This window comes from Mesoplodon densirostris, chromosome 7, assembly GCF_025265405.1.
Source record: "Mesoplodon densirostris isolate mMesDen1 chromosome 7, mMesDen1 primary haplotype, whole genome shotgun sequence".
NCBI classification, from domain to species: domain Eukaryota; kingdom Metazoa; phylum Chordata; class Mammalia; order Artiodactyla; family Ziphiidae; genus Mesoplodon; species Mesoplodon densirostris.
In genome coordinates, this window is record NC_082667.1 from 26,710,706 (window position 1) to 26,733,476 (window position 22,771).

Here is a 22,771-nt window from a genome sequence, read left to right on the forward strand (position 1 = left end):
GTCATCAATTCTGATCAAAAATCTCTCAAAATCTGGGGACTTCCCTGGCAGTCCAGTGGTTAAGACTCTGAGCTCCCAATGCAAGGGGCATAGGTTCGATCCCTGGTCAGGGAACTAAGATCCCGCAGGCCGCCTGGCACAGCCAAAATAAAACCTCATAGGCTTACTGTGAGGTCACCTATGGCAACACAGGTACACCCTTGACACAAGCCTAGTACACAGTAAACACTAACCAATCTTCTAGTACTGCTCCTTCAACTCTGCCCTTTCTTGACTCCTCCTGGCCCTCAGGACCAGTTCCAACTCCTCTGCCTGGGGCTGGATGAGCAACGGCTGACCTGAACCTGGTCAGGCAACACAATCTATCCAGAGACTGCCATTTTCATCTTGTGACCCGCAAACTTAGAGGCTAAATGGAACTCGTAATAAATTGGAACTGAAGACTGCAGTTCACTTAGAACATCAGCTGCCAGTGCAGAGGCCAAAAAAACACCCTAGAAATGAAACATAGTTTGGATTCTAATTTATCTGTTTCCTGCAGTCATCTGAGGTTCATAAAAATGAGACTTTTTCTGGGTACGAAGCCAGGAGATTTATGCATATAGAAGAGAAGCAAAGTGAAATTTCTTGACGTACCTCATAGAGAGGAGAAAAGTAAGCTAAATAGTCCTAAGAAGTTTGTCATGTTTTTAAAACCAAGGCCAAGTATACAATTCACCTCAAACTGGTGTTTTCATAAAAACCCATTTAATTTAGGACTTCTTTGTTTTTTTAAATTTCTGTTCTCCTCTCCTACTTATAGTTCTCTTGCTTGTCAACTAAGTTTTCAGGGCCTAACATCTTGTGCTTTTCTGTCTTCAAATCAGACCACTCCTGAAACAGGAGGGAAGAGGGCAGGGCACAACCCTTGAAAGAATGACATAACCCGAGGACGTGACATAAACTTATTAGAACCAAATGGGTCCAAGATGGCGGACAAGTCAACTTCCACTAGACCTGGAGCCTCAGTATAGGCTCACTGTAACACATCAGCAAGTTAAATGACACACCCACAGGCGCCATGACAGTTCCCAGGCCCACCATAAGAATCAAAAAGTAGGTGGTGGCCCAATTCCTGGAAATCACCGCCCCTTCCTGAAATAGCTGGAATACTCCTCCCACTCATTAGCCTATAAATTACCCACCCTTATAAAAACTGACAACCTCACACCATGGTGCCTTTCTCACCTTCTGGGATGGCCCATACTCTGTCTGTGGAGTGTTTCTCTCTAAATAAATCCACTTCTTACCTATCACTTTGTCTCTCACTGAACTCTTTCTGCGATGAGATATCACGAACCTGAGCTTCATTAAGTCCTGAAACCAAGTGTGCGATCTCAGTTGGAAGGCCATGGGTTTTGGCTGGGTTTGAGTCCCAGCATGTGGGTTCAAGTCCCAATCTGAGGTGCACAGTTTCACTCTCATACTACATTCTCATTTTGTTTTGAAAATATCATTATGCGGCAAGCTACGGCCACTAAAATGAAAAAACAGACAACGAACAGGCACCACAAAACATTAAACATACTTGGCTGCTTCTCCAAAAACTCTTGAAACTGCTTCCTTTCATATTCAACTGACTGCTGCATGAGATGTGGCCTAATGCTACTGACAGCAAAGTTTGCCATGTCCACTTTCATTAGGTCCAACACGGAAAAAATTGCCCTGAAAGAGATAAAAGGATTTATCACTAGACACTTGTAAAGTAAACACTGCTGTAAAAAAAAATGAAGTGAGCTGATTTGAGACAGTTTTTTCATCTCAGAAAGGGTGGCAAGAAAAGTTGGAGAAGCCATGAGAACGCAGATTAAAAAAAACAAATTTAGAAGAAAGGACTGCAAATTTTTAAGCTGCTCCCTGTCCCCACCCTTGCCCCTAGGCAAACGTCACTTCCCCCACTGTCGGTCAGACCCAGAGCTCATTCTTTGGCTCTGGGTCAGCCCTCTTGGCCGCAGAGGAAGGACGGCCCCAGACCCGAGGTTAAGAGCAGAGAGTTCACCACCTGGTCTCCGTGCTCACACAGGTTAATATGTTCACGGCAGGTTTTATGCTCTAGCTCTCATGGCATAATTGCTAGTTCACACTCTGAATGTAACCGATGGGCAGACCTGACGCAGCGCCAAGGATGCCTTCCATACCATGCCTGTCACAAACCAGCAGCACTCTTACCAGAGGTCAGGAGCTGCTAATTGACCTACTTGCAGAAGGTGGATAAGAACCCAAGGTGCAGGTTTAGGTGTGGTCCTACACAGAGGTAAGAACAGGATCAAATGTCCTCCCAGTCCCCTGATGCCCTTTGGGACTGACTGAACATCGTATGACAGAATAAACTCACCCGCACATAAGGTGACATGTATGGGAAAGGATACACAGTCTGAGGAACAACTCAGGGCCCCTCACCCTGCCACTCTGTCCGTCTCCCAAATGCGTGGGGCAGCCTACTCTCTGGAAGGTGTTCTGCCTCTCCTTTGAGCATTCCCAACAGTCCCCTAAATCCACCTACAGGAAACCAGAGACTATTGGAGACTGCCAAGTGGCAGACCACTGACTGGAAGTAACTCACAATCATGTTTTATGCTCAGAGTGTTTTTAAAAGCCAGGATTTCTAGCTTCTCTTGAAAACTCAAAAGATCTGGCAACCCGGGCCCAAACTCCATCACGACTACAATCGGCTGGCACTAAGTGGCCACTGTGGCCTCCTTCAGATAGGGTGTATACTCCCAGGTTACCGGTTTCCCCAGTCCCTTCTCTTTCCAGTAGGAATCTGAGTTAGGTTGAGTTTGCTACCAGCTATTTCCCCAGAGGACTCTCTTCCAAGGAATTCCCCATTTAACTTAGCTGATTGTGAGCTCTTACCGACGACATTATTTCTAATGTCTAGCACCATGCCTAGCACATAAGAGGCGCTCAGTAAGAGCTTGCTGAATGAATGAGCAAATCAGTAACTATATTTAGGCAGTCTTTTCAACATGCTCTCTCTAAACCCTGAGGGAACCTGACAGTGAAGGGCATTTTTCTATGTAATGAATATTGACAGCGTAATGATATCAAGAAGGCTAGAGATTAAACTTTTTTTACTTATAAAACTTTTGGAAAGCAACTTGGTAACATGCAACGAGTCTTAAAACTGTTCACATCCTCTGACACAGTAATCCCATTTTAAGAACCTATCTTTAAGAAATAACCTAAAATAAAGAAAAAAGTTTTGTGCAGAAATGTTCACTGCAGGGTTAAATACTAAATAACTGTACATAATCTAATTGTCCATCTTAACAGAGAAACAGTTAGTCATATCTATGTGAATGAATATTTTGCAGCCACTGAAAATGCTTATGGAGAGTTTAAAAACGTAACGTAATGTAAGTTGGTTATAAAAGGGCAATGCAAGAGATCCTTGTGGTGTTGGAACTGTTCAGTATCTTGAGTGTGATGGTGGATATTCAAACTTAGGTGATAAAATTGTATAAAAGTTACTATACATAAACATATACATGTGTATACAGGAAATCTAAATGAGATCAGTGGACTGTATCAGTGTCAACACCCTGGTTCTGATACTTTTGCAATGTCACCACTGGGAGAAGTTGGATAAAGTGTACTGTATTATTTCTTACAACTCCATGTGAATATATAATTATCTCAATGATACTTTCAATGAAAAAATAAGTGAAATAATTAGGGTGTAATGTTAACAAAAAAAAGTCAGGCTTGCAGTGCCCACCGGGAGGTCTTCTTTGGTTCAGCTTAACAGTCAGACTCACAAGACGACAATAAGCCACAGGTTTGGCACCATCTATTCATACAGCTTGCCAACAGGGTGGCACCAAGGACTCCTCTTCAAGAAGAGTTACAATATCAGTCATAGCTCAGAAATGTGGGAGCGCCCTGACTTAAAAGCTCATAATAACTCCACGGCATGCCTTCTAGGGTCTCTATGGGGGGCATGCCCAGTTATAAAAGTTTCCCCACTCAAGGAAGTATCAAGTATGATGTGCCATCGAGTATTTATAGTTCATTATCATTTCTTTCTGTCTAGATGCAATTTACCAGTTAGAGGTCATTTTCCCCATAAGCAATATTACCTAGTAGTATTTTGATACATAACACCTTCATCTGTTTACAGGAAAACAGTAAAGCAGTTAACCAAAAGTCAAATTCTCAGGCAGCATCATGTCAATCCTTTGCCAATATTAGCATATAAATTATATAAATTTGATCACAATTGTATACATTTAAAAATAAACATTCAAAAGACTAAAGGAAGTTAACATGGACTAAACATTAGTTAATAGGATTATATTAATGTTAAATTTCTTGAATGTCCTGGTTGTATTTTGATTATGTGGGAGAATATCCACATTCTTAGGAAGTAGTTGCTGAAATAGTTAAGGGTGAAATGTCATAATATTTGACATTAACCATCAGAAGGTTCAGGGGAAAAAATATACATACATATGTACATACTCAATGTGCACATACTCAGTGTACATATAAAAAGATAAAGCAAACTGACTAAACGTTAACAACTGGTGGATCTATGTAAGGGTTATATGAGTGTTGATTGTACTGTTTTTGCAACTTTTCTGTATGTTTGTAATTTTTCAAAATAAAATGCTGAGACAAAAAAACAAAAAAATTTATATATCAACATGACAATAGTGATTGTGCCTTTGTGTGGTAAAATTAAGGGTGAATTTTTTCCTTCTTTCTCCTTTTCTATAGTTTACAAAATGTTTGCTTTTTAAAAAATATTTCATGCCTTTTTGTTTCATTGGATTTATATTGATTTTAGTAAAAAAGAGATTTGAATTTTAACATTTTTAAAACATATGCTAATTATCAGTCTTGACCTTGACTGGCCTTCAACCAGTTAAAGAGTATACAGACTATAACCTCACCCAGAGTCTCAAGTTCACTGTCTTTTTCCCCTTCCTTCCTTCCTCTCAGCCTTCCCTTTCTCTTCCCTCCCTTCATTCCATCCCTCCCTCCTTTTCTTATTATAATCATTATTTTTAAAAAATACAGAATGCTTCACGAACTTGCCAGTTATCCTTGCACAGGGGCCACGCTAATCTCTGCATGGTTACAATTTTAGTATATGTGCTGCCGAAGTGAGCACAGCAAAATATTTGCTTTTTAATTTTTTTTTTTTTTAATGTATGAATACCTACACTTGAGGAAGTCTAACTCTGAAAATAGGCTCCGTATTTTAGGTGCCCTGAAGGTGATTAATTAACACAGTGCCCATACCTGAAAAGGGGCACTATTTCCTTAATGTCCTTTAGTTTCTTCACTTCCTCATCTCGAACAGGTGCGCACAGTGTCCCCATCATGCCAATAATGAATTCTGCCAGCTTGGAAATGTCCAGGGCCCCATTCTCTGCCTCCTGCTTTATCAGATCCAGATCCAAGACTTCTGTTATCTGGTTTCTCAGTCTAGTGTGACCAGGCAGCAAGAAAGATAAGAGCGTCTACAAGAGAGCACAGCCAAGTTTAATCAAAGCTTCCTAGTCAGAAGCCATTTTTGATTATATGTAAAGGAATTTACAATTATTCCAATATGGGTTTACCAACTGTTATTGTAATGGTGCACAAATTTTAACCTCTTATTCAACAAATCGACAGAAAAACATGTTTACAAATCATTTAGTCTAGCTATTTAAGCTTCCATTTAAGCCTAGGTATCAATCAACTGGACACAGGAAGAAAAAACTGTTAGAAAAAAAAACCCACATTAATTAGTGTGTGCCTGTGAGCTAACGACAGAGGCAATTTCCACAGACACATTACTTCTTTGGAAAATTGTTGCTAAAGGTATTGCAAAAACAGTTCTACCTTTTACTTAATGCCTTCTCTATCCCAAAGACTGAATTGCTTTTTTGGTCATTATTTATTGAAGGTGTTCATATCTATTAAAATTTTTATAAATTATCTATATTTTATAAAATAACTTGTTTTCTTTAAGTAATTCTGTTTTCAAAAATATGAACCTTCTTTTCATTTAGAAGAGTAATGCCCTCAGGTTATCACAGCTTCTTTGAAAATTTTTATAAAGGCCAGTAAGCCAAAAATACCCTAAATCCTCATTTCAGCAAGCAATTTAGAATCCTGATCCTTCCATTTCTTTAAAGCCTTCTGGCACAGTAACACAGAGAGGTTGAATAAATACTCCTAACATACGAGGAAAGCACCACGACTTGCTCTTCACCTCACCTCTTTGATCTCACCAACAAGCTTGATGGCCCGGTCATAAGTTGGGGGGTCTTCACTTAACTGGACACTCAAGCAATCCCAAAAAGCTTTATGTACAATATCCTTTACTTTCTTCTCCAAGCTGGAGGCAAATGGAAAAAAAAGCAAAAGCAAATAAAATATTATTGCCTCAAATTACTTTCAAAAGCCCAAATTCTATAGGTTTAGGGTAAGAAAAAATTTTTAATTATTTGGATGAAGGAAAGATTTCCCAGATATACCTAAACCAATCACATACTTATTTTTAGTTAGTGATTTATTTCAATAAGTACCTCATTGGAAAGAATAACTTTCAACTAATTTGACAGGTGACATTAGTCCAAATAACAGCCCATAACAGTGCCATATGATAAAAAGAATACTGGAAAGTTCAGATCTGTTAATTTAAGTTCCCCGATACCAGCAAGTTTCCTAAGATATTTACGATTAAGTAGTTTAAGACTTTAAACTTTAAGTTTTTTTCCTAAAATTATCCTATTCCCATGTGACATATTGGACAACTGTTTAATTAGGTACCAAACTACTGATATAACAACTTATATATAGCATTTCAGGAAAACCAGTCTTTATGTCATGAGAGCAAAACAAGTAATTAATTCTTCATGATTAATGTGAAAAAGTACTATCCTTGCAGAACATATAAGAAATGTTTGTAAAGTCATATTCAGAAGCCTCAGGCGGGAGACACTATAGCTTGCTGACCCAGCAGCCATCGCTCCTCCTTTGTCAACAGAATCCCGATTTTTTTCATGGTACTTTCACAATTATCATGGGCAATGCTTTTTCCTTCTTGTGACAATCCATCTTTAAAAGGTGTGCCTTGGGCCTCCCTGGTGGCGCAAGTGGTTGAGAGTCCGCCTGCCGATGCAGGGGATACGGGTTCGTGCCCCGGTCTGGGAGGATCCCATATGCCGCGGAGCGGCTGGGCCCGTGAGCCATGGCCGCTGAGCCTGCGCGTCCGGAGCCTGCGCGTCCGGAGCCTGTGCTCCGCAACGGGGGAGGCCACAACAGTGAGAGGCCCGCATACCGCAAAAAAAAAAAAAAAAAAAAAAAAAAAAAGGTGTGCCTTACAGTCAACAGAATTTTAGATTCAATATGATTATGTGCCAGGCACGAGGTAGGGATAGAGAATAAAGCATAGTCCTTGTCTCTAAGGAGTTTACAATCTGGTGAAGAATGCAAGTAAACCAACAACTACAGTAAAATGTGATAGTTACAAAGAAGAAATGAAGGAGACAGTGCAATGAACACACAAGAGGAGGCAGCTAAATCCTATGGAGTGGGAAGAAGCTGACACGCAAGACTTCCACAGGAGGTTTCCAGACCTTTTATTACATTGTCAAGGATCAGTGGTCCTGAGATCTACTATCAAACTCTAGTAATTCCCAGGATAAGGAATATATTTTAGCAACATAGGAAAGGAAAAATATATTAGAATATATTGACATCAAGTGAAGAAGACATTTCCAGAACTGGGAAATGGCTTTGTTCTACCAAACAAGATAACTCAGTAACCACCTTACCTGTCTTCTGGTAATTCAACTGGTTTAATCCGAAAGTCTCCATTTATCACAATTTCATGGGCTATGGTCATGTTAGTTACTCCTTTTGCTGCCTCTAGAAGTTCTTCTACTGTCACGAATCGAGGAGCACTGGCTATAACAAAAATCCAGTGTAAGAGGTCTGTTCCTCTAGATTAGGATTTCTATTAAATTAAGGAGAAGGTAGTGGTTCTGGTACCAGCTAATTTCAGTTATCCCTTTACTTATGAAAATATTCTGGCAATTTCAAATAGAATTTTACCTATTTCATATTCTTTTTTTTCTTTTAACCTATAGAATCCTAAAAGCACAGATCATTTACAATACTCAAAACATCTTTTTTTTTTTTTTTTTTGCCAAAACTGGTCAATGGAAAATGATTACAGCAAACTAAGACTTTGAAAAACTTTTTAAAGTTACTGATTATCACTTTTTAAAGTTACTGATTATCACTTTCCCAGAAAGCTGAGAGTTTATTTTCTAACCCCTATGCCTCCTGTCTACCCTAAATGGAAAAAAGACACCAGATTTAGGATCTTCTCTTTTGTTCCCATCAGCAGTTTACATTTTGCTCCATCGTTAACACTGCCTTGAACGAGTCTCCCAAATTAAAATAGCCTTGAGCCAGGTGCTGTTTAAACAGTGCTAAAACCACTACCCTGTACAGGATACTAGGACAATATAAGAATTCTGAAGTTGACAAATGAACAAATTAGAGTGTGTGACACAAGAATTTGTAGAATGCAGGCCCACTGAATCAAAAACCTCAGAGTCATCTCTGACTTCTCTCTTTCCACTGCTCTGTTATCCAGGTCCTGCAGATTTTACTTCTGTGTCAACTGTGGCAATAGCCTCATAACTGGTCTCTGTTCTTCGCTTTCTTTTGATAAAGTTTGAGATTTATCTTCCATAAAAAAAGTTCTCACAAATCTCCCCAGGTGTTCTAAGCCAAGGAACAAAGGGTAATTCCTACTATTAAAAAGTCTGTGATTAAATACTTGCATTTTTGGTTTATCAGTTATATCTCAATAAAGCGGGGTTATTTTGTTTGCTTTTTTAAAAAGTCCATGATTACAGGTCTTTAGCTTATATCAGAATCACAAGGAAGGCTTATGAAGACAGATTGCTGGGCCCCCTCTCAGGGTTCTGATTTAGCCTGTCTAGGTGGGGCTGGAGAACTGCATCTCTCATAAGACTCCAGCTGATACTGATGGTTTCAGAAACCACACTTTGAAAAGCACTGGCCTAGAAGATGATTATATTAATTTTCTGTAATGGTGATAAGATCTGGGCTTAAAATGAGATAAAAATGCCACTGGTTTACACAGGGTTTAAAACTTATAAAGATCTTCCTAGGTTAGTGAAAAGTTATTTTCCCTCTTCTTTTACTTTTTTCTTTTGCTCACCAGAAAAAGGAATCAAATATAAGAGCTGGTCATATTCTGTCTGGTAAAAATCTTTATTTACTCACATAAGGGGAAGTTGAGAAAACTCACAAAATTTTTTTCAGCATTTCCAGAGAATATTAATAAAAATAATAAAGAATATTGGCTTTGTGGATATTGGTAAAATGCAATAAATATCTAAAATCAAGGCCCAACAGATCTTTTCAATTCTCAGTATTATTTAGATGTCAATTTCTACCAAATTGATCTACTGATAAAATGCAATCCCAATCAAAATCCCAGCAAAGTTTTTGTTGAAATTGCCAGCCTGATTCTAAAATTTGTATGGAAATGCACAGGACCTAGAAAAGCCAAAACTATTTTGAAAAAGAAGAATAAAGTTGGAGGACTTATACTAGGTGATTTCAAGACTTCCTATAATGCTGATAATCAAGACAGTGTGTGTCTGGCATGAGGACAGACATATAGACGAATTGAACAGAGAAGAGGATCCAAAAATAGACTGATGCACACACATACATATGTATATTTGTGGTCAATAAGGCAAGATTAGCTTTTTTATCAAATAGTGTTGGAACAATTAGAAATCTACAAGTAATAGAATGACCCTCAGCCCTTACCTCACATGATAAATAAAAACTAACTCAAAATGAACTGCAGACTTAAATATAAAAGCTAAAACTATAAGACTTCTAAGAGAAAACATAGACAAAAATCTTTGTGATCTTGGATTAGGCAAAATTTCTTAGATAGGATACAAAAAGCTTAAAGTGTAAGAGAAAAAACTGATAAATTAAACTTTACCAAAAGTCAAAACTTTTGCTCTGTGGAAGACTCTATTAAGAAAATGAGGGACTTCCCTGGTGGTCCAGCAGGTTCAAGACTCTGTTCCCAATGCAGGGGGCCCGGGTTCGATCCCTGGTTGGGGAACTAGATCTCACACGTATGCCACAACTAAGAAGTCCACATGCCACAACTAAAAAACAAAAAGATCCCGCATGCTGCAGTCACTTTGGAAAACAGTCTCTCAGTTTCTCATCAAATAAAACATACATACACTTACCACATGACCCAGCAACCCCATTCCTAGGTCTTTACCCAAGAAAACTGAAAACATATGGCCATGTAAAGACTTGTACTCAAATGTTCATAGCAGCTATCTTCATAACATTCAAAACCTGGAACTAATCCAAATGTCAGTAACAGCAGAATGGATAAACAACTGTAGTATAATTATACCATGTAATAGTACTCAGCAATAAAAAAGGAACTACTGACACATGCAAAACCATGGATGAATCCTAAAAGCATTATCCCTAGTGAAAGAGTCAGATACAAAAGACTGTATAGTAGGGACTTCCCTGGTGGCTCAGTGGTTAAGAATCCGCCTGCCAATGCAGGGGACACGGGTTTGAGCCCTGGTCCAGGAAGATCCCACATGCCATGGAGCAACTAAGTCCGTGCACCACAGCTACTGAGCCTGCGCTCTAAAGCCCACGAGCCACAACTACTGAAGCCCACGTGCCACAACTACTGAAGCCTGCGTGCCTAGAGCCCATGCTCCGCAACAAGAGAAGCCACCGCAACAAGAAGCCCGAGCACCGTAATGAAGAGTAGCCCCCGCTCGCTGCAACTAGAGAAAGCCCGTGAGCAGCAACAAAGACCCAACGCAGCCAAAAATAAATAAATAAATATTTTTAAAAACTGTTGCTAAATTGTTACAGCATTTTGTGCACTGACGCTCTGTTACAGAAACTGAAAACCTCATTAAGTTAAACATGCCCTTTGGGAGCCTGGCAAACAGATTCCAAAATAAAATGAAGGTCTAATTCAGAATGGCTTACTCTCACCTTTCTTCACTAAGGGGTCTGGGACCGGAAAAGTCTACACACTCTAAAGAGATGCTTCCAGTCACACAAGTGGATGGACATTTATTGAGGGCAGATGGCAAATGTCACCCAAAGAGCTACTGCAGACTGAGTATAGTGAAGCAAGGGTAAAGCTTATCCATTGAACATACTACACTGTGTGGAAATGGTTTGTTACAGTATCTTCCTCACTAGATTGCAAGCTCTAGGAGGACGGAGAGCATGTGTGCCTGGTTCACTGCTGGACTCCCGCTACACAGTGTGCACTCAATCAACACTGATTGATTAACTAAATATAGGGACACAATAATTCAGTCTGGTCTTGCACTTTAGAAAGGTAAGAACTCGGTGTGACCCGTTTATCTAATGAATCTCATAAGGACCTGATTTAATAAACTAAAATGTTAAATGGGAAATATTAACTGGAATAACAATTGATGTTTTTCATCTGAATATGGCAACTTCTACTGATCAACTAGGTGATTAAATGCTAGAGCAAAAGGTGCACTGTGAGCAGAGAATTAAAGTATATTAAAGGGACTTCCCTGGTGGCACAGTGGTTAAGAATCTCCTGCCAATGCAGGGGACAGGGGTTCGAGCCCTGGCCGGGGAAGATCCCACATGCTGTGGAGCAACTGGGCCTGTGCATCACAGCTACTAAGCCTGCTCTCTAGAGCCTGCAAGTCACAACTACTGAAGCCCGCGCACCTAGATCCCGTGCTCCGCAACCAGAGGCCACCACAATGAGAAGCCCACGCACCGCAACGAAGAGTAGCCCCCACTCGCCGCAACTAGAGAAAGCCCACGCACAGCAACAAAGAGCCAATGCAGCCAAAAATTAATTAATTAATTAATTAATTATTTTTAAAAAGTATAAAAAACTCCAAAAAAAAAAAAAAAGATACAGGGGCTTCCCTGGTGGCACAGTGGTTGAGAGTCCGCCTGCTGACGCAGGGGACACGGGTTCGTGCCCTGGTCCGGGAAGATCCCACATGCCGCAGAGCGGCTGGGCCCGTGAGCTGGCCACTGAGCCTGCGCGTCTCCGCAATGGGAGAGGCCACAACAGTGAGAGGCCCGCGTACCGCAAAAAAAAAAAAAAAAAAAAAAAAAAAGATACAAATGAATCTGTATACAAAACAGAAACAGGGCTTCCCTGGTGGCGCAGTGGTTGAGAGTCCGCCTGCTGATACAGGGGACACGGGTTCGTGCCCCGGTCCGGGAAGATCCCACATGCTGCGGAGCGGCTGGGCCCGTGAGCCATGGCTGCTGAGCCTGCGCGTCCGGAGCCTGTGCTCCGCAACGGGGAGAGGCCACAGCAGTGAGAGGCCCGCGTACCGCAAAAAAAAAAAAAAAAAAAAAAACAGAAACAGACTCAGAGACACAGAAAAACAAACTTATGGTTACCAAAAGGGAAAGGGAGAGGGGTAGGGATAAATTAGGAGTATGGAATTAACAGATACAAACTACTATACATAAAATAGATAAGGAACAAGGATTTACCGTATAGCACAGAGAACTATATTCAATATCTTGTAATAACATATAAAGGAAAATAATCTGAAAATATATACACATAACTGAATCACTTTGCTATACACCTGAAACTAACACAATATTGTAAATCAACTATACTTCAATTTTTAAAAATCACCATTAGAATAAAAGGGTAATATTGGTGCAGGCAAGATCACTGGTAAAGGCTAAAATCAGTGAGTTGAAGTTTAAGCAGAAACAGGATGTCTGCATAGTCCCAAAGTATTGTAAGCAGATAGGGTAGGTGGTCTCCAGAGAAAAAGAACCAGGCATGACTCTCTTGACATAAGATGCCATTTTTGACCTAAGCCACTCTGTGATGTAAGCGTGACCACAGTGCTTGCCCTTGAACAGATCTCAGTAATTTAGTAAGATATGAATAACAATGTGATACATATCTTTGAGTTCTGCAGGAACTAAGGCCCCCACACAGGTGGAGGATGGTAACTGCATGCTGAGACCCCAGACTGGTCAGAACCGGAGGAATGATGATGTTGACCTTTTTCTACATTCTGTATCAGTTACTAAAAGTTCTGAACCCAAATTCCATTACATGCAGGGGAAGTGGGGTGAAGGTTTTTTCCCCACACCACTAAGCAATTCTCTGACACCAGACGGGTGTCGTACAATTCAACTCAATTCTGACACTATCTACCTGGAGACAGCATCTGATTCCACAGGTTAAGGGCTCAGGTCTACAAGACTGCGCCCCCTGCCCCCCACCCCCCACTTCAGACAACAGCCCCAAGTCCAGATTGTCACTTTTTTTTTTCTCCCCTAACTGGATACCTTTTATTTATTTTTATTGCCTGGCTGGGATCTCCAGTTCAGTTTTAATTAGAAGTAGTAAGAGTAAATATCCTTGTCTTGTTCTCAAACTTACAGGGAGAAACATTCATTCTTTCACCATTGAGTATGATGTTAACTGTAAGAGTCTGTAAATGTCCTTTTATATTTTGTGGATGTTCTCTTCTTTATTTGCTGGGAGTTTTTACCATAAACTGATGTTAAATGTTATCAAAATAAGTCTATTTGTTTTAAACAAACACATTATTTTGCTTCCTATGAACCAGGCACCGTTCTAAAATGCTTTACAAATAGTATCTCATTTAATCCTCTAACAATCCTAGTAACATGAACTAGTTTTGAACTAACAGTGAATTACTACTGTCCCCATTCAGATAAAGAAATAGGCATAGAGAGGTTAAGTAACTTGCCCGAAATGACATGGCTAGTAAGTAGCAAGTCACCTCTGCTTCTGACAGACTGGCTATGGATGGGAAGTTCCAACAACCTCTCCTTGCATTCAATTAATTCGCTTGGAGCAGCTCATGGAAGTCACAGAAATATTTTACATACTAGATTACTAGTTTATTATAAAAGGATGTAACTCAGAAACAGCCAGATGGAAGAGGTGCATAGGGCAAGGTATAGGGAAGCAGTGTGCCACTCTCCCAGCACCTCCATGTCTTCACCAACCCAGAAGCTCCCTGAACCCCATCCTTCTGGGTTTTTATGCAGGCTTCATTACATAGGCAAACTTGATTAAATAATTGGCCATTGGCAACTGATACAACCTCCAGCTCCACCCTCCTCCCCAGAGGTGGGGGTGGGACGGTGGGACTGAAAGTTCCAACCCTCTAATCACACGGTTGAGTCCCCTGGCAAACAAGCTGCCATCCTTCGGTTAGGTTACCTAGGTGCTTTCCAAGTCAGCATAACAAAAGACATCTTTCTAGCTCTCATCACTTAGGAAATTCCAATAGTTTAGTAGCTCTGTGCCAGAAACAGGATGAAAACCAAACATTTCCTATAATAAATCACAGTATCACAGTTACCAATAGCAGTTCTACCCTTAAAACATTACTCTGGGGGGCCTCCCTGGTGGTGCAAGTGGTTAAGAGTCCGCCTGCCGATGCAGGGGATACGGGTTCGTGCCCCGGTCTGGGAGGATCCCATATGCGCGCGGAGCGGCTGGGCCCGTGAGCCATGGCCGCTGGGCCTGCGCATCCGGAGCCTGTGCTCCGCAACGGGAGAGGCCACAACAATGAGAGGCCCACATACCGCAAAAAGAAAAAAAAAAAAAAAACATTACTCTGGGGCTTCCCTGGTGGCGCAGTGTTTCAGAGTCCGCCTGCTGATGCAGGGGACGCGGGTTCGTGCCCCGGTCCGGGAAGATCCGGACATGCCGTGGAGCGGCTGGGCCCGTGAGCCATGGCCGCTGAGCCTGCGCGTCCGGAGCCTGTGCTCCGCAACGAGAGAGGCCACAACAGTGAGAGGCCCGAGTACCGCAAAAAAAAAAAAAAAAAAACATTACTCTGTATTATAATTTGCAAGGCTAAAGGCTATCTTTTTGCTTTTAATTTGTAGAATCCCAGATGTGATTTTAGAGTTACTTATAAATTCAGTTTGGGAGAAATGTCTGCAAACAGCTAATTTCATATTTTATAAATTCTTATTTATGCTCTATGCAGGCAGTGATGTCTCCTGACCTGGTCCCCAGACTATGGGGTCTTAGTTTTACCACTGGAGTCCACAGCCCTATACCTACCTATTACTACAAGGAGAAAGAGCAAGAAAGCCAGAAACAGTATTTTAGGTCATTGATTTTAAACCTCATTTTGCTATGCATCTCTATGAGAATTTAATGAAAGCTTCCATGACCGTCTTCCTAGAAAAATGCACATACACACACGTTGATACACTTTTTTGACTGTTCCTGGGTTCCCCAACTCTTGATCATGGGTCCCAGGATAAGTTGCCTTAAGGACATAACCACATACAATTTTAGATAGTCTAGTGTTGGCCTGACATTAATTTGGAATCATGCCATCAAACTGACAGGATGCCAAAGACAAGGACATTAATCAAAGAACAACTGAAGATCTAAACCAAAGGTACTTCTTTATCAGAAACTGCAAGTGATAAAACTACCATATTGGCCATAGACAGCCACATTACAGCTATCAGTCCTCGGTATCTTTAAATGCAACAGATGGGGGAATTCCCTGGCGGTCCAGTGGTTAGGACTCTGCACTTTCACTGCCCAGGGTGTGGGTTCAATCCCTGGTCGGGGAACTAACATCCCACAAGCCACGTGATGTGGCCAAAAAAAAAAATTCTTTTTTTATAATAAGTAAATAAATGCAACAGATGACATGTTAGTAGCAGTAGTATTAACAACTAATGTTTACTGAGCATTGATTATATGCCAAGCACTGTTCTAAGGGCTTTACATGAATTCATTTAAACTTTTCAACGACCCTAAGAGATAACGTGTATTTTCCTCATTTTAAAAACAAGAAAATAGATGGTTTCTAACTATACATTTTGGAGACAAGGCCTAACACATGCATGATAGGCTGTTATTAATAGCATGTTTCCTTCCCTGAACACAATTTGACCTAGCAGTATATTTATCAAAATCTATGTGATAATAAACCACAACAAAATGGGGTCCACCAATGTTTGCTGTAAGAATACACTGTTGACTAATAAATTACCTGGGAGGGGCTTTTATCATTTTAAAAGAAACACACCTTAAACCCCAAAATGTTTGTACTTCTTCCAAATATGAAGGATTACTGATCATCTATACTTTAAAGAGATAACATCAACACTAACATTCTTAGACTATGACACCCCCTCTTAAAACTTTCATTTTTGCACTCACTTCAAAAACCTTGAGTGTTCTTAATAAAAGACATGAGTTGGAGCAACTGCTGGGAATGCATGCGGAAACTGCCACCCTTTCATCTACGAAACCTGCTCCCTGCCAGGGATCTGAAATGACTTCACCACACACAGTTAGCAAAGTGAATCCCCTCAGCCTTGTGGGAACTAAACCCCCAGGCAGTGAAGTTAGGGTGTGGTGAACGCACTCACAGTCAAAAACTTTTTTTTTCAACGTACACAAGCACAGTCCTGGCTGGGACCTGCCTTGGGCTTTTCAAACACTCTTTTAATTAAAGCTGCAATTTGCACTCCACCTTCCTATTTCTCAGAGCATTTCAGACAAACTGGAATGTCACTGAGGCTGGAAGAAAACAGGAATATTCTAGACATTATCCTAAAATTGTAATTTCTCATGCAATTGAAAACCCAAAAGTGACTAGGCTGTCAGTTGCTAATGCTAAAATGCTAATTATTGGCAATGTTATATTATAAGAACCTAGTTCAAGGCCACATGTACCAGGAAACATAATAAAAATATCATCTGAAAACAATGAAGATATTGCTTCTAACCAAAGTCAAATGTGCTTACAGTGAGGTCTTTGCACTCTTGGGGTGCTAGGAGAGCCCGACTTTATTTTCCGTAAAGCTTCATCAGAACCTTCCACAGCATCTTCAAGGCCTTGCTCAGAATCATTTGATTTTGATTTTCCTTCTTCATTTATATTGGACTTGTCAAGGTTTTCAGACATTCTCAATTAAGTTCATTCACTCTCCTAGGGGGAAAAAGAAAATGAACCAAAATGTTCTTGCTCTGACACTAACTAGCAGTGTGACTCTGGGCAAATGATTTAACTTCTTTGGCTTTCAGATTCTCATCTGTAAAAATCAATGGGCTTGCTAAAATCTTATCCAGCTATAATATTCTACTTCAATGATTAAACAGATCACCTGTAAAATGACACTTGTAACTATCAAATTTCTGGACCTGTACTTCAGAGAGTAACAAGTTCGAATACTTCTGTCCCCATCTGAGTACCATGTCATGAGAACACAGGACCTTAAACTGTTGGGAGGTAACGCTATAAACTGCCTGCTTCTATTTTAATCAAAGAGTGATTCAATTCTTAAATTCTTTACTTTCAGTCCTGAGAAGTGATAGGAAAACTCTGGAAATAATTCTTTTCATCGGGCTTCGAAGTAAACATTCACTAGGCTGAGGAGTTGGTTCCCTGATCCTCTTATGTGTAAAGACATCTGGGTTTGACAAACAGAAGGCAGAATCTCATGGAGCATTTAAGAAAAATGTGTGGGGCAAATTATTTTTATTAACTCCTTGCCAGTCAGCAGGAAAAGATGGTGAGTAAAGTAGGAAGTTGCAGACAACCATAATGTATGTGGTTGGGAGGGATTTTAATTGTCTTAGTTGCTGATTAGAAGAGGAGTAACACTTAACACGCTGGTTTGGGCACCGTTAATAAAGGCCTGGAATAGTAACCTCTGAATTACCATAAATGGTTTTTGTCAAGTTTTTTTTCCCTAGAGTTCTCTATTCTTAATGTGTTTCTAAGTAAGGGCAAAGAAAGACACAACATTTTCTGCATTTATAATACTGAAAATATTAGCATTTGTACTATCAGCACTTGGAGATCACAAAACATTTTCATAAGCACTAATCAGACTTTATTACACACCAGGATGCTAATCCAGGGATCAAAAGAAATGTTGACTATTTTCAGGAGGTTTGGCAGACTCTCTTCTGTACATTAGAAGAAAAGAATCACTTGATATAATTATCTGAACATCAGATACCCCCATTAAATAGAATGAAGTTATTGGAATTGACATTTTCAGGCCTGTATTATTAATATGAAGGTTGCTTTAATGTAGTTCCCTTTTACCTTCCAGCAACTCACTCCAGACACCCATTTCCTCTGTCCTAAATCCTATCTGGCTCTGGAAATGCTCCAAGACCCAAAAGATAACATTACCAGCATATTCTATGAGAAAGGACCAACAAAAACACTTCTAATTTTATTCTCTTCACATGCTGGGAATTAGCTCAGAAGGATGAAGTAACACATTCTGTGCAATAAGGAGGAAAATCAGGATTTCCAGGTCTTTAGTACTAAGTTTAGTAAACTAACCCATCCTTGTCAAATTCGGCTCAACGCCTACCTCCTCCCAGGTCACTTCCCAACCTCACCAATGTTTGCACCTTTCTCTGAACTCCTGTAGGGATGGTTATTAGACATCTGGCATTCATCATTGCCTTAAATCCAATTCAAAATATCCTGATTTAAATAGGAATACAACGATGAAAAGGCATGGTCTAGAGACGGAGAGAGACATTCTTACAAGGAAATATAGTGAAACTTAAGCGTTAATGGCATTATGAAATCACTAGGGGAATACAGCAGAGGGAGAAACTAATTCTGCCCGGAAGGAGGTTGAGATAACCTTACCAGAAAATGACATTTGAGCTTGTCTTTTTGAAAAGAGTAGGATTTCACCCAATTAAAAAACATCTGGAGAGAATTCCCTGGAGGTCCAGTGGTTAGGACTCAGCACTTCCACTGCTGGGGAGACGGGTTCGATCCCCGGTCGGGGAACTAAGATCTGGCAAGCCAGGCTGTGCGGCCAAAAAAAAAAAACCAAACAACTATCTGGAGGTGAAAAGGGGGGCCTTTCACACAAAGGGCAGCATTTCACTCAAAGGGCACAAGCGAAAGCAGAAGAAAATAAGTAGACGAACAAGCAGCAGGTGATGAAGAAGGAGAGATGGGTTGGGGTCAGATGGTAAAATTACAAGTTCTTATTTTTTTAAAAACTCTTCACCTAGATTTTTAACTTCTTAAGGGCCAGACCAACCACATTCCCCACGTATGCTCCACATATAAGTATATCCTCCAAACAGATACCCACTAAGTATTTGTTGATAGCTGTGTCATCTCTTTAATGTCAGTTTATACGGGACGCATGGGCGTTGGTCTCAGACATAGCTGGGTTCCAATTCTGGCTCTTTACTAGCTGTATTAACTTCCTCAACTGTAAAATGCAGCTACCTACCTCTTTGGTTTGGGGGACGTGTAAACGACAGAGCGTACATAACGACAGCTGGTGCACAACAGGCTTCCCACAAATGGTAACTATAATTAGAGGACTACAGGATGCAGCGAGGAACCATTTAACTGCGTACAGCGTGCTCACTCACTCAACAAGCCCCAACTCCTGCTAAGCCTAAAAAGGGAACCGAGGGGTAGAAGACCCTCGCACTTGCCGTGAAGACCGTCTATCTGAGCCGCAAGCCGAGCCCAAGCTGCTCACAAGAGACACCCCAGGAGAAAGGGTCTTTCAGCAAAAGAAAAGAGCTCTGTCCAGCGCCGGCGAGAATCACCTCCCCTAGCACTCAGCGCTACTCACGCCCAGCATCCGGATGCCGTTGTAAACAACTGTTTGGGCCGGCGAGGGAGTGACCGAGCCGGGAGCAAGCAAAGGAAGCGGGGGCGCGCCTGAAGGACGGCCTCGAGGGGTGGGACAAAGGCCGCGCTAAGACTCAACCCTCCCGCCGTCTCTGCCTCTTCCTCGCCTCCACCGGACATCACCGGGAACTGACCGACGGAAAAAGGCGAAGAAATGACTGTAATCTCGACCTTGTTCCTCCCGTGCAGGCCCCGCAGGGCTGCCAGCCTTCGTTTCCCTCACCTGCAGCGGAGTCGGCGTCCTCCCTCCTGCCGCTCGGCTGGGAATCTGGCGGGGGCCGGCGCCGCGGCGGAGGCGGGGAGGATGCGCGTCGGGCAGGGCGGTTCAGCCTCTGCCCCTCAGAGGCCGCACCCCTCACTGCGCTGCGAGCGGTCCTCCTCGCCCGGCTCGGTTGGGTAGCGGCCAGCGCCGCCGCTCCTCAGCGTCGGACAGCGGGAGAGAGCTCTTAGCCCGGAGGCGCCGGTCCCACGCTGGGCGACGCCATGTTTCCGTACGGAAAGGCGGGAGGCGCGGCCGGATGCCGGCGGAGAGGGCCCAGTGGGCAGAGACTCGGAGCCGGGAGGCACCCCCACGCCACAGAGGGCGGCGCCATGTTTCCGTACGGAAAGGCGGGAGGCGGGAGAGGGGTCGCGGAGCCAGTCAAGTAACGGAAAAGGGTTGGCAGTTTAGCTGCAAAGCCTTCCCCGCCCTGGTTTTCAAATTTAAATATTACATCACGTTTTGTAGCAGCGTATAGTTCGTTCCCCTCCCCTCATTTTGGCTGTTAGAAAAAAGGCATGCCCACCACCTTGATAGCCAAGTCTCATTTTGATGGCACAGATTCGGTTTGGTTTGGGTCATCTCTTTTATCTAAGTGGCTGCTACACTTTGTCGACAGGAAGAGCGAGACTTTAGCCCTGAAAAGATGGAAGGCAAGGGGGCAAACACGTCCCATGAGGGTTCAGCTCGATTTAGACAGTTGAGAAACACAGTGAGCACTCAGCATTTTATGTGCCGTCTGTGTTCTAGAAAGGAAACATCCCATGTTAAGACAAGCTTGTTCTGGAGCCTCCTTTCCTTTTGTCCCAGGTACCCGGGCCGTGGCTATCGCGGCGCTGGATAACTAGAAAACCATGCTTTTCTCAGCCTGTAGTAGTAAGATAGTAAGCTAAACGAATAGAAATAGTTTGGGGGCCTAATCTTAAAAAGTAAAACCCTCGTGACTCTTAACTGTTCGTTAGTAAAATGCTTTAAGACTGAGCATCAAACATATATGCCTTAAAATGAAGGTAACAATCAAGTCTCCTACCTGCAGCCTATAAAACCTGCTAAATTTAAGTAACTAGAACAAAACAAGATGGAGTGGAATTAGTGCTTTCAAACACTACATCTAGGGCTTCCCTGATTGCGCAGTGGTTAAGAATCCGCCTGCCAGTGCAGGGGACACGGGTTCAAGGCCTAGTCGGGGAAAACCTCACATGCGGGGGAGCAACTAAGCCCGCGCGCCACAACTACTGACCCTACGCTCTAGAGCCCGGGAGCCACAACTTCTGAAGCTCGCGCGTCTAGAGCCCGTGCTCCGAAGCAAGAGAAGCCACCGCAACGAGAAGCCCGTGCAACCGCAATGTAAAGTAGTCCCCCCAGCCCCCCTCCCTCCAAGGGGCGAAGAAACAAAGACCCAATGCAGCCAAAAGTAAATAATAAATTAATAAATTTATTTTTTTAAAACGCTACATCTAAATTGATCACACGTGGAAAGTTACTCCTAAAGTATTGAAGACTGATGGCAATACAGCAACCTCAAACCATTCACTAACTAGCACATTAAAGTAAGAATTTTTCCCTTAAACACACACAGTTCTCAGCTGAGGATTCACTTTAGAGGGGGGAAAACGTTAAGACACTCAGTTAACTGGAACTAAGATTTAGGCAGAAAACATTCAGTTCTCACTTCTGAGTCCAGACGAATATACCATAGTCTCTAGATGAGTGGTTCTCAACCCTGACTCCACCTCAGAATCTCCTGGGGAGCAGTGGTTCTAAAGCCATCATCTGAAGCTCAGGGGGGTGGGGTGAGTGGTGATGCCAGGCAAGAATTTTTAAGCTTCCCAGGTGATTCTAATAGGCAGCCAGGCTAAAACCACCTTCCTAGAGAGATCTACCCCCACCTCCATGCCCCCAGTGAGAGTTCCCCTACCTTCCTGAAGGATGAGTATAAACAATTTTCACATGTGGAGAAGATGCTGCAGCGCCACCAAAACCACTGATTTGAATTGGATGGCTCACTTGTAATCTTTTGATATATTTTGAATTGTTTCCTTTAAATATTAACAACACCGACACATGTTCCAGTTTGCTTTTTGGCTACAAGAACTGAAAATTCAAATTACCTCAAGGTAAAGGGATTTCACTGACTGGCTACCTAGGGTTTGGAAGAAGCAAGCTGGCTGCTGCTCTAGATTATTACTACTCTATCATCTCCCCAGGACACACAGGATCTCTTTCATCACATCTCTACTCCTTGCTGCAGTTGGTTTCACTTCTCTCTACACTACAGACTAGCTTCTTTATTTTTTAGTCGTTCCTCCTTCAAAATTTAGATCTTTCTATACAGAATTTGATTGGCCAAGCTGATTTTTGTGTACAGTGTCATTAGCCTCCAGGTAGGCTGTCCTTGGATCAGTGCTCAGCCCTGGGCTACTCAACTAGAGTGGTGGGGAAGCTCTTAGTCACCTAGGCATCAGGTGTTTAAGTGGGGATGGCTTTCCAAGAGGACATCATGGTTTAGTGAATGAGGGCAAGCAGCAAATGACGATTGACAGTTCTAGTGATACAAGAGGGTTGTCCAAGGCATTCAGGGTAGCACCAGACCTGTAGTTTAAAACTTTGACGATGCTTGTCATAAACATGACCAATTTTTCTTAAAATTTTGTGCTGATGAAGTTTGAGGTAAACTGTGGTTTTGCTAGATTTTCCATGAAATTAACATTCTATTAGA

The 22,771-nt window shown here is 41.9% G+C and overlaps 1 protein-coding gene and 1 non-coding gene across 5 annotated transcripts in view; both read right to left on the reverse strand.

Moving 5' to 3' along the window:
• The window catches only part of TCP11L1 (t-complex 11 like 1), a 32,495-nt gene extending 12,217 nt beyond the window's left edge, over positions 1-20,278 (reverse strand). For 2 of the 4 annotated variants that reach the window (XM_060103008.1, XM_060103009.1), the window contains exons 1-6: positions 20,017-20,278; positions 16,904-17,087; positions 7,815-7,947; positions 6,253-6,373; positions 5,290-5,510; positions 1,568-1,704 (exon numbers count right to left, since the gene is read on the reverse strand). In XM_060103008.1, coding sequence (XP_059958991.1) covers positions 1,568-1,704; positions 5,290-5,510; positions 6,253-6,373; positions 7,815-7,947; positions 16,904-17,063 — 772 coding nt within the window. In that variant the 5' untranslated portion in view covers positions 17,064-17,087; positions 20,017-20,278. Of the gene's footprint in view, positions 1-1,567; positions 1,705-5,289; positions 5,511-6,252; positions 6,374-7,814; positions 7,948-10,042; positions 10,215-16,903; positions 17,088-20,016 lie in introns of those variants that run through there. The other 2 variants (XM_060103010.1, XM_060103011.1) reach the window with 2 other exon arrangements.
• On the reverse strand, positions 5,055-5,158 carry LOC132494569 (U6 spliceosomal RNA). Its single transcript, XR_009533142.1, has one exon. It is a non-coding gene; the product is annotated as a U6 spliceosomal RNA (small nuclear RNA).
• Positions 20,279-22,771: the final 2,493 nt, after the last annotated feature.